Source organism: Micromesistius poutassou, assembly GCF_964030765.1.
Source record: "Micromesistius poutassou genome assembly, chromosome: 7".
NCBI lineage: Eukaryota > Metazoa > Chordata > Actinopteri > Gadiformes > Gadidae > Micromesistius > Micromesistius poutassou.
This window is the reverse complement of record NC_140277.1, coordinates 17,521,186-17,533,638: the sequence shown is the minus strand read 5'-3', so window position 1 is coordinate 17,533,638 and position 12,453 is coordinate 17,521,186. Positions and strand designations below refer to the sequence as shown.

The 12,453-nt window shown below is 40.1% G+C and overlaps 1 protein-coding gene across 1 annotated transcript in view; it reads left to right on the top strand.

The window, feature by feature from the left end:
- The first annotated feature begins 4,897 nt into the window (after positions 1-4,897).
- piezo1 (piezo type mechanosensitive ion channel component 1 (Er blood group)) overlaps positions 4,898-12,453 on the top strand; it is a 57,760-nt gene continuing 50,204 nt past the window's right edge. Inside the window, exon 1 of the mRNA XM_084470526.1 lies at positions 4,898-5,499. Coding sequence (XP_084326652.1) covers positions 5,436-5,499 — 64 coding nt within the window. The 5' untranslated portion in view covers positions 4,898-5,435. The remainder of the gene's footprint in view (positions 5,500-12,453) is intronic.

Here is a 12,453-nt window from a genome sequence, read left to right as displayed (position 1 = left end):
AGAAATACAGGAGATTAACCGTGGGAGTCAGGGGAATAATGTCTCAAACACTCATATGGATAGTATGGGTGGTGGAAATCCCTTAGGAGACATTGGAGACAAACCAAAATGTTTGGTCTTTGTGTGTGTGTGTGTGTGTGTGTGTGTGTGTGTGTGTGTGTGTGTGTGTGTGTGTGTGTGTGTGTGTGTGTGTGTGTGTGTGAAATCAGTAGCCCTATCTATATTATTCACAAATCATATCAACCTTTTTGTTAACATATGAATCAACTTATCTGTTAGTTTCGATTACCTATAACAAAGCATAAAAAGGTGATGACAATGACGACATCAATAAGTACTGAAAAGAGTATGCGGTTTCTATCACAATAATGTTCTTGATCTATTAGTCTAATTTTAATGTTTAAGCCAGCCTCGGTTTCCAGACTCTCGTGTGACTGGAGGAATTAGGACAGATCACTTAAAAGTGTTTGGTGGCCTCTGAGCTGTGGTCGGGCAGATTGTTGACATAAGCTGAGCAGGCAGCTTGATGAACAAGTGGCTACGAAACAGAATGCAAATAGAGGTGAGGTTCTATGGTTTACATTTTATGTAAAAATGTTGATATAAAATAGTATGAACTGTATTAAACATAATGTATTTAACATAATGAATAATAAACAAGTTAAGATATTCACTGCAGAATATGCAGATTAATTCAAACATGCAAGATCTGTATGTTATTTAGTGAAGGAACCCTGACATGACATGACATGATTGATTGGGGAAACTGCCTGGCAGGGCCATCATCACCTATAGATAGGGGATCTGATGAGTGAAAGATAAAAAAAACCTAGGAGGTTGGTTTGTATTGTACAAATATATAAATACAAGTATTGTATATCGGCAAGATTTAACACCTTTTTGTGATTTTTGTGTGATTTGTTAGAAATTCTATGGCCAGTAAGTCAGCAAGTGAGTGAAATGCTTAAAAGTTTTGGTTAAGACAATTGGGATTATTATATTGTGAAAATGCATTGTGGGTTGTAAGTGACATAAAAAATAATTCTGCTGAAGTTGTATTTCTATACCCCTTAATAATTTGTAACACAATATATCTTTTTAAAACATTGAAAGTAGATGCCCTGACTAACCTTTGAGGGACTGACTTGTGAGTGTACATATGACAACATGTTGGATGGCATGGAGGTGACCCAGTTAACACATGGCTTTAGGCAAGGCAAGGCAACTTTATTTATATAGCACTTTTCATACACAAGGCTTCACATATAAACATTGCCATACAATAATAGATATGTAAAAAGTAAAACAGATAGAAAATAAAGGCAAAGTTTAAAAAAAAAACATTTTAGAAAGGCAGAGTTAAAAAAATGCATTTTAGAAAGTGAGAAAATAAAGGGAAAGTTACTAATAAAATAAAAAATAGAAGCATTGTAGATTTAAGATTTAGCAGAAAGCTAAAGCAAACATAAAAGTCTTCAGTCTTGTTTTAAAAGCTGTCAGAGTTGGGGCAAGTCTAAAATCCTCAGGGAGTTTATTCCAGCTATTTGATGCATAGTAACTAAATCCTGCTTCCCCATGTTTCGTGTTGACTCTGGGGATAATTAACAGATTAAAAGATCCTCATGTGATTACCTCAGGTGATTTGTTATAATCATCTTTTGTTGTGGTCAGATTGATCCTTCTCACTTGCATCAACCATTTGTACCTTCTCTGTCATTCCAATACAATGTGATAGAATAGGTCTTTATTGCATAAGTCTGGATTTACTTACATATAAGTGTGCAGATCCAGTAAACAAGTCAGACCAGTCATAGCACTCATACATGCCTGAATTCAGATTGTACTTATGGTTAGGCCATGTCGATATATAAGGGCGCCATTATCTTTATTATGTTAATTGTATATTAATAGGCAGTAACTATTATTACTGCCTTATATCCATTCTACCTTACAATTACATTGCTACTTTGCTATGCTTAGTGAACATGCACATGGATATTATGGTATAGATGAAGTATTTATTCTGGATCATAGGTTAAGAAATAAAAAACATGCTTACGTGCAATTACACCACTAGCCACCACTAGCCACACTAGACTAGGGTTGTGTTATTCTAGTCATGTTTCCTTAAATAAGCAGGTCATTTATTATAGTGATGTTACCACTCAGTCTTCTAGATATTAGCTCTATTACCCATGTGTCACCCATACCACCTACCATAGAGTAAATGGAGTATATCTTGTATTTACTCATTCTCTCAAGGTGGATTGATAAATGCACATTAATTCGTGCCTAACCTTTTGAAACTGGAGATGATTAGGATTTCATTGTTGTCAGTGGAACGCTTTTACACTGGAGATCATAAACAGAATAGACTGCCCACAAGTAGCGTTCAATGGTAATACATCAAACATCTTATTTGCTGCACATTACTGTTGTTGGTGGATTCAGAGCCCCTGGAGAGGCTATGCCTTGGTCTTGATGGAATAATGTTCAATTCGTAACTTCTGCTATGGGAATGTTTTAAAATTGTTACGATTCTGAATGTAGAAGCTGGAGCAGCACTACAACAGTACTAAAAAGTTGGCTAACCCTTCAACCATTCTGACTTTTAATTTGAGCTAGTTATATAATTATACCATAAAAATATAAATGTGAAATTCTATGAAATTTCCCTTGGAAATTAATGGAAAGTAAGAGAGTTGTTGTATGTTGAAAAATACAACATATATATATAATATATATATATAATATGATAAAAAAAAAATATATATAATATATATGATAAAAAATGAAAAATGTAAATATATGATATAGCACTAGCAGTGCTTTTTAGTTCGTTTGGTAGTATAAAAGCTAGGAATACACAATGTTGAATGAATAGATAACTGGAATACAAGACTGAATTCACATTATTAAAAAAGAGTAACGTTATTACGCAGTGATTGCAGTCAGGAACAAAGGAACGTACCATGTCGATGACAACTATACACTATATTAAACACTATAGCCTACATACACACACACAAATACACACACACACACACACACACACACACACACACACACACACACACACACACACACACACACACACACACACACAATAAAACTATTGGGTTGGACCCATTGTGAAAAGGTTCGCAATGGTTTATGGGATGGGATGAGTCGTTCCTTCACTCATTCATAAAAATAATGTACACAGTCTTGTACCATTGCCTTTTCTTCTGTTATTATTTTTTGACCCGAATCAAACGTTTTATGGTCACGACTATCTTGACGAAGGATTGCCTTGGTTCCAGTCTTAAAACTCTTTAGGCCTATATAAAGATTTTACGAAAAGTGAACGGTGAAAATGAATGGGTTACTTCCGGAACGAGAACTGTTAAAAAAGGGGGCAGTCACTGTTGTGCTCTATAGAATACTACCCTTGGCCTTTACACACAGAGAAAGAAAAAAAACCTTCTCATGGCCGATCTGGACACACTACATGTACTGTAGGAATGCCATTGCTGCATGCCATTGCAGCCTACTGACTGTTACAAGAATGTGCAAATTGATTGCAATAGGCAACCCTCTTTTTCTTTTGTTTTAATCAGAAAAATAGTTTTCAGTTAGTTTGATTCAGTTACAGAGACATCTATTTATTTCACCATTCGCGAAAACCTAAATAAAAGCATGGATTTTGCGGTATTCTGATCCACTCTAATCCATTCTGAGCACTTTCAGGAAAAATTAGCACTTTCAGAACAAATTACTTCTTGATTAGGCTTCTTACTCTTCTTACCTTTTGTAAGAGTTAGGAGAGTGATAGGATTAAAGATGCATAAGCACCTCGATCCTATCGCCTTGAAGTTTCCAAGGCCCTTCTGATTCATAACTTATTAACCACGCCCACGTCCTTAACCACGCCTACTTAGCCATGGACCACGCCCACATCCTGAACCACTCCTACTTAGCCATGGGCCACGCCCACATCCTGAACCACTCCTACTTATCCATGGACCACGCCCACATCCTGAACCACTCCTACTTATCCATGGACCACTCCCACGTGGGCTAGAGTCCCAGGATAACTCTATAGCAGCTACACGGAGCCCCGCATGGGGAAACCCCTTTATAATATAGGATATATAAGCAAATTAATCCAAAATCCACGTTTTTGAGATATTGTTTACCATGTGTTTGTGTGCCTGTGTTTCAAAACCTTTCCGCCATCCTATTCCAGCCGAGTACATACGGAAATAAATGTTATAGCCTACATTCAGTAGGTCCAGGTTCCATATATTAAATAGTAGGCTACATTTACTCAATTAAGTGTGTGTGTGTGTGTGTGTGTGTGTGTGTGTGTGTGTGTGTGTGTGTGTGTGTGTGTGTGTGTGTGTGTGTGTGTGTGTGTGTGTGTGCGCAAGCGCTTCACAAAAATGGACCGTATCTACTAGGATTTGACGCTTAAAAGTGATTGTACTAATTAACAACTATTTGAACATTGAACGCTCTTGTCTGTTCTGAGTGTAGCAGTGTAGTAACATGACAGGTTCCGACCCCACCGGTGAACCCAGCAGGCACACGCCTACAACATGTAGCTCACTCCTGACACCGTTAAGATCCAAACACACACACGCTACTTTAAGATGTTAGGATTCTGTTTTACACTTGCTGCCTACTATGCTTTGAGTCAATATGTGAAGAAAATCCCTGTTCATACAATGGCATGGGTCTGCTACAAAAACAGTGTTTCTGTAGTGTTTCTGTAGTGTTTGTGCAGCAGCAGGGAGGTGGCGTCAGTAGAGAGAGTGGAGCAGCAGAGCGGGGTGTCACAGAGAGAAGGTCCACAGCAGCAGCACACACAGAGGACTTGTTGAATCATAGTTTCCACTGTGGAACATCACCGAGGAGGAACGCCTTGAGGAGAACACACACACACACACACACACACACACACACACACACACACACACACACACACACACACACACACACACACACACACACACACACACACACACACACACACACTTCACACTCACTCACTCACAAACACACACACAGGCTCAGGCTGGGGCGGACCCACGAACGAACTTGGTTTACAATCTAAAACAAATCAATTGAGCTGCTAAATTTTATTTCAAAGAATGGTTCAAGCTCAAGTTACACCAGAGAAAGAAGTGAATTGAACACTTAAAACTTTTTACACAAACTTTTTACGCAGTTCCGATCTACGATGACCGCACCGTGGAGTAAATGTGTTGCGTTCAGCCGGACTGTTTATCAACTAGTTGAACCGACGATCGTTTTTTAATTTTTAAACATGTAGTACACTACATATTACTGTACGGATTATTGAAGGATTGGCCCGCAGTGTGTACCGAGTTGTTGGTCCGCCTCTGGAGGCTTCGTGACGGCTCTGTGCCGAAGCACGGTGGCTCCTCGACATGGAGCTCCAGCTGGTCATAGGCTTCTTCTACTGTATGATCCTACCTGCAGTGCTTCTGACAGGTAAGACTGTGGACACACATATTCAAGGTAGAACTGTAAACATGGACCTGGTTTTATCATGTAGCTACATTGTTACACTCAGACCAGGCAAGAACGTTCAATATTCAAATAGCTGGTAATTAGTTCACTTTAAGTGTCAAACCCACGTACAGGTACAGGCACAGTCATGAGAAACGCCTGTGTTCACACACACACACACACACACACACACACACACACACACACACACACACACACACACACACACACACACACACACACACACACACGCGCGCGCGCGCGTCATACATCAGTGTTCTGCCTCTTGGTTTTGTTCTATCATGTCTCAGTAGATGTATTGCAATCAGCCTTATTCATACTCGAAATATGTGATGTGTGTGTGTGAGAGAGAGAGAGAGACAGAGAGAGAGAGAGAGAGAGAGAGAGAGAGAGAGAGAGAGAGAGAGAGAGAGAGAGAGGAAGAGAGAGAGAAACACAGAGACACAGAGAGAAGAGAGAGAGAGAGAGAGAGAGAGAGAGAGAGAGAGAGAGAGAGAGGAAGAGAGAGAGAAACACAGAGACACAGAGAGAGAGAGAGAGAGAGAGAGAGAGAGAGAGAGAGAGTGAGAGAGAGAGAGAAAGAAAGAGAGAGAGAGAGAGAGAGAGAGAGAGAGAGAGAGAGAGAGAGAGAGAGGTATCCTGGTATGTTGCTAAGCCAGTGAGACATTTCTTTACTTTATGTGAGAAGTGATCCGGATGGATGACATCTCCCTGGTTTTAGTGAACGATTTCTGTGAGAAATCTGGTTGATCTCAGCTGATCAGAACACCGGAGATCAAACACAAAATATGACCACACTGTCAATTCAAAATATGACCACACTGTCAATTCAAAATATGACCACACTGTCAATTCATTTTGGTCATGTTCTCTTCAGCATCTGCTGCCTAGTCCAATTCAAGAGAGCAGACCATGCCATTAATAGTTAAACAAATGTACCGTTATGGGTTCATCTACATTTCCGACAAGCCCTAATTTAAGGGAAAGTCCATGACAAAGAACAAAACAATTACAATTTGCTGTATGGGTTTATGTCATGGCAGTATGTGGAACTAGGCTGGCTGGATATATGGTCTTATGTTGAATGTGGTTTCGTTTTCCTCCTCTTCTTTTGCCAGTGTCACATGTTTCAAACATCGTGGTGTCATGTGCCCAGGGGGTTGTTTTAACTGGGCCTCCAGGTCTCAGGCATAAAAAGTTCAACCTGAACCTAGTTTAAAAAGTCTTAACCCTCAGAACACCAAGGATTTACAAGAGAGGCGGTAGGCTATCCAACTAGCCATGAATTATCTCCAGTGCCACCCACTGATTAGGTCAACAACACCCTTTTTTAACTGCTTACAGCTAGATGTATTTGTTCCAGCTGTGTGTGTGTGTGTGTGTGTGTGTGTGTATGTGATAGTGTGTGTGCGCGCACACACACACACACACACACACACACACACACACACACACACACACACACACACACACACACACACACACACACACGTGCGTGTGGGGGGGTTAGACAAAAACAGGAAAGCATGTCAATACAGATTCACCAGTTGCTATGACACACACACACACACACACACATGGAACATTTCTGGGGTTATTGTTGTTGGACCAGTTGTCGTCACCATGACTTTGTCCAAAAGCAACAATGGTTATGGTAATGTCAAGTCTTACAACTATTACATAGTATGATCTCTTTGTTAATATTTCATTTGTACTAGTCCGGAATAGTTTTTACAGAACAATAAAGAGTCACGGTTTGACTTTTTTCCATAGCTCCACTGTAATCCCAAAATAACAACGTTGGTTGCCAAGATTCTAACTGCTTTACCTTAACTGGCTACAGCTTTACTTTTCCAATGATATGATAATAATTTGGAGGCATTCAAACCCGCTCTACTTTACTCTATTTAATATTTAGATAAAGTGGTTTGCTGTGTGTGTCTGTGTCAGTGGCAGACAGTATAGGCTCATATTGTACAAAGTAAATTTAACATACGTCTCTCTGTATTTAAGTAGACAGTGGGCAAGACGTGTAGTATGTCCATTGTGCAATGCCCGTAAATCGGTGGGTTCTACAAGCATATTGTAGAACCCACAGAGTAGACCTATCTAGTAAGAGCAGACTAAAGAAGTGAACAGCTGCAATCTGCTGCACTGTGCTGTTTTAAGTGATAAAGAATGTGCACACAATCTAAATAGCGGCTTATTTCTATGGCCTTGGAAATATGTAAAATGCTAATGTTTTGAAACATTGCCACACCAAACCATTCCTAGCCCTTGCAATAGGGTTTGAACATTGTGACTTCACTTCACATTGCTCGCCTCTATTCCGAAGCATTGGAGAATGAATGTATTTGGTAGTAATGGTTTTTGGTAATTGTTTTGCAATCACTTGTGAAATTATTTATGGGGAGAAATGGTTGGGTTTGAAACATGGCAAAACAACATTTTAATTAGCCTAGGTTACGGTGTATTTACATTTATTCATGATAATACTGCTACTATCTCAAAATGGCAGAGTATCAACAAACATAATACAAATGTGGGCGGCATTAGCTCTGGTGGTAGAGCGGGTTGGCTGGTAACCATAAGGTTGCTGGTTTGATCCCCGGCTCCTCCTAGAGTGTCGAGGTTTCCCTGAGCGAGACGCTTCACCCTAACTGCTCCCGACTGGCTGGCTGTCGCTTTGCATGGCTGACGCCGCCGTCGGTGTGCGTATGAATGGGTGATTGTAAAGTAATTTAATATTGTAAAGCGTTTTGTGTGACCTCTGGTTACAAAATGCGCTATATAAGATGCAGTCCATAAATCTCATGATGTGTTCTGACCGACAAGCCATATGATTATTAAACATGATTTGCAGCATTATCTTAGGCAAAGAAAACTCGTACACCACAGTCTACTTCTCAGCCCATTCTCTGTCCCTTTTGATGACACATGAGGACTTAATCCCTCTGGGACTCTGACTCTTCAGAGAGCTTAGCGATGAGTCACCCGGCCTGAACACGTTGGGGGGTCTCGGCTTGAACACATTGCTTCTTTTATCGAGATACATTCTAAATTCTAAAACGTTTGTTGAATATAGATATTTATCTTGCGTAAATGTGTTTTATATATCCAGATGAATAAAACACAATTCAAAAAGCGACCCAAGTGTATAGAATATTCATGTATACTTTGAAGTAAGGGCAGATCCTTTTACAGTTTTTGCCCGTTGCTTGAACACGTTTTGCAAAACTTGGCTCATTGTGTCAAAACTCAACACACAAGCAAATAAGACACAACACTGGGAAATATACCATTCACATCTATGTCAAGTTGAAACTCTACTATCGAAACATAACAATCCTTTGTCAAAATCTCACTCTGATGACAAAATTATACACACTTGCATCATATGAATACACTTTCAGATCACAGCAACACACTAGTCTACTTTATATAAAACACTGCAGTCTTTCATGTTCACTGTTTTTATTCAGTTCCACAGAAGGCACGTTTTCACAACAACCAAAAAATCAAATATTCAATACTGTACATTGCAGAACTGTACTTTACAGTGCAGTAAATTCAGTGTAAGCAAAACACGGCAATTGTATGTGGGAGGGCTAATGGATCCTCGCCTTGTGTGCCGAATCCATCCATGGATAGACCTTACCTCAACGTCTCCGCAGGCCTGTTCCATTGCCTGCAGAAGAGGCGTGTGGGCATGTGGTTGGCGGTCATATACGCGCCAGCTCCAAGCCGAAAAAAATATTCTATAGGGTTTAGAAATGGCGAGTAAGGGGGCAAGTATACAACTTCAAATTGATTATGGTTGGTGAACCAGTTCCTCGACCAGAACAACACCACTAAGATTATCCCAGACAACAACAAACCTGGGCTGCTCTGATCTGTCCTGTTCAGCTGCATCATGAAGTGCATCTAGAAATGTGATGATATGTTGGGTTTTGTAGGGACCTATTTTTGCATGATGGTGCAGTTACCCTCGAAGGCTTACTGAGATATTTTCCCCGCGCTGCCCCGGGACGTGCACAATTGCCCTTTGGCCTTTTTGTAGCTGGCTGATTGTTGTTCAGTTTTGTAAGTAAGTGTTTTCAGTTGTGTATCTAAGTATTTTCAATTACCCAATGTGTTTTGTATTTTGAATAGATGTGTTTTCCCAATGGTACGCTGAGATTGAATTTTTGTGTCTTATGTATGAAATAGTGTGTAGTGTGCAGGAGCAAGTGTGTTACAGAAAGGAGCAAGTGTGTTACAGAAAGGAGCAAGTGTGTTGCAGAATAGCAAATAAAGTGCAAAGCAGCGCTTTTGTTTAAGGTATGGTTACATGTGTTTAAGGTATAGTAACAACAACTTTTGTGTTACTTTGGTCTAAGCATGTGTCTATAGTGTTCAAGCAATGGGCAAAAACGGTATACCTGCAATGAATCACACATGTCTGTCTGTGTGTGTGTGTGTGTGTCTCAGGGGTTTGCAGGGGTGTGTTTGATCTTGTTTGGTAATGGTTGAAAGGCTGATAACCTTTATCTATTGTTTAGCTAAGCTGCTACTGCTCAGAGAAGCCTGATTACACTAACTGCTGCAGCATATATTATGTGTATACAGTATATATGAATGGGTAAATACAGTCTTAGATGTAGATGTCAGTAGTAGTAGGATTTGAAAACAATTGCAGAGGGAATACAACATTCAGCTGGCAACAGACCCATTACTTGGGTCAGAGCAGATACATGGAAACAACTAACAGAAACAAGGACTTAAACATAAGGAACCAACAAATAGGCAGAAAACAGAGATGGTATTACATCTGATTGCTGATATCTCCCACAGGGTGATAGCAAGGAAAGATGCTGTCATCTGATTGGTGAAGTGGTTTCCAATCACGCAAGTTAACGCCAACTTGAACTGCTTCACTGACAGTGGCCAAGAATGACAGAGGTTTTTTTTACTTTGATCTGTGGAGAGCCTGAATGAACTTTTGAAATGATTCACCTGTAATAAAAAAAACAATAACAAATATGAGAAAACACAGGAGGAAAAGCCTACTCTACTGTCCTCCCTCTCTTCACTTTGCTCACTGAAGAAAGAGATGCAGCACTTTCTGGTCTCCTTGAGTTGTTTTTGAAGAATATTGGTTTGTCCATTGTGTCGCGAGAGTCCCACCCAACCCCATAGGAAATGGTTCTAACCTGTAACTAAAGCAATGACTTGCAAAATACGAAAATGTGTGAATCATCGTAGCTTGGTCTTCTACACACAGCTCATCCGGAGATGCTCACTTTGCTTACCTGAAAATGTATGGATAGCTTGAAACAGAAGTACTCTGAAAATGATGATGTCGGTGGCCATGTTTGTTTCGGTCTAGCAGTTATACAAATAGTTTTACTGGTAGCAAGATAAAAGTATAGATTGTAAGCAAACAGCATATCCTGCACAATCCTGATGAAGTGTTGCAAAGTCCTCGTTGCAACGGTGGACCATCAACAGTTTTGATGATCCACCTTTAAAAACTCAAGTAACAAAGGTAACTTGAAGAAGATACAATTTAAGAACTACTCAGCTGCTTTAAAACATCAAATATTTAAAGAAGGGTTTACATGGTGAAACTAGGGGGAGAAGTGGAGTGTTGTAGGGATGGTCCATGTCAGTGTGGGAATCCCCATGGTGATATGCTGAGAAAGTGCATCCGGTCTCATGGCAGCAGAATTATTCAGAACTAGTGATTGTGAAAGCTGCTTTTAAAAAAAAGACCAGTTCCTCTTTAGCCAATTTTCCTACTGCTATGTAAAAATGTAAAAATTTGATCAGTTTAACTGCTAATATCATGGCTAGCCATGCATGGCATGCATTCATTTAAAGGTGGAAGCACACAAACACTACGCTTCTATTTCACCCAAGGTTGAATTAAAAGTACATGTTTTTCTAAATGTGGGTCATCAACGAGGTTGTAAAGTAGTAACTTCGGGCACATCTGTCAAAATAAATGTTTTTTTCTCTCGACGTGTTTACGATATTTATTCTTTCATTGCGGGAATGCTGTATACGGATGGGTGGCGGAGGGGCTGCTCTGGCGGGAGAAAGATGTTTTCAGTAGACAGCTGTCAACTCACTTTGGGTCGGCAATTTATTTACCTCCAACAGTAAGGAAAATGTGCATAAGACGGTTAGTTTCTAGTCCCCATTTTTGGTGGGATAGAGGTGTAAATGTGTGCCTTAAGGTGTGTAGACACAGCTGGCCTGTGGACAAGTTTTGAAGTCTGGAGTCAAAAGGTCAAAAGGAGCCAGCACCACGCCCCTTATGAGATAACAAAAAGTTAATGTGCATTTCTCTCATAACTTTTGGTCATTATTAAAGAGAGGCCTGATTCTCAGATATGCATGTTGGATGGCTAGGGTGTAGGTCTGGGAAGAACTTCAGGCCAAAATCTTGCAAGCGAGGCGGTGAGGTGCAACGAGATCAGATGGAGCACTTGCTGAGTAATTTCTTGTAGGGCTGGAGCCCCCAAGTTGATAATCGTATGAGTCCTTTGAGACCCCCATTGATAAAAAAGAGACCCCAGGTCTATAGTATACTAGGACAAGTATCTATACTTGTCCTTGACTCAGAAGTTACCTATTGCATCACTTCCTTTAGGGCTTCGGCCTGCTAATTGATCATTGTAGTATATTTGAATGCCCTCTTTCATATATATGACACCACCACCACTGGGACATGGCAACAATTCTCCATATCCATATGGGGAGAGGGGGGGGGGGTGCTTGTGGACAGTAGGGGTATATATAAACTTTATTACAGGCTCTAGACCCAATAGACAACAACAGATACATAAACACATACAAACATACTTATTCATGAGTCTTAAAAGGCACCCATACCAATGTTTCCACAGATATGATATCTGACCGAGCTGC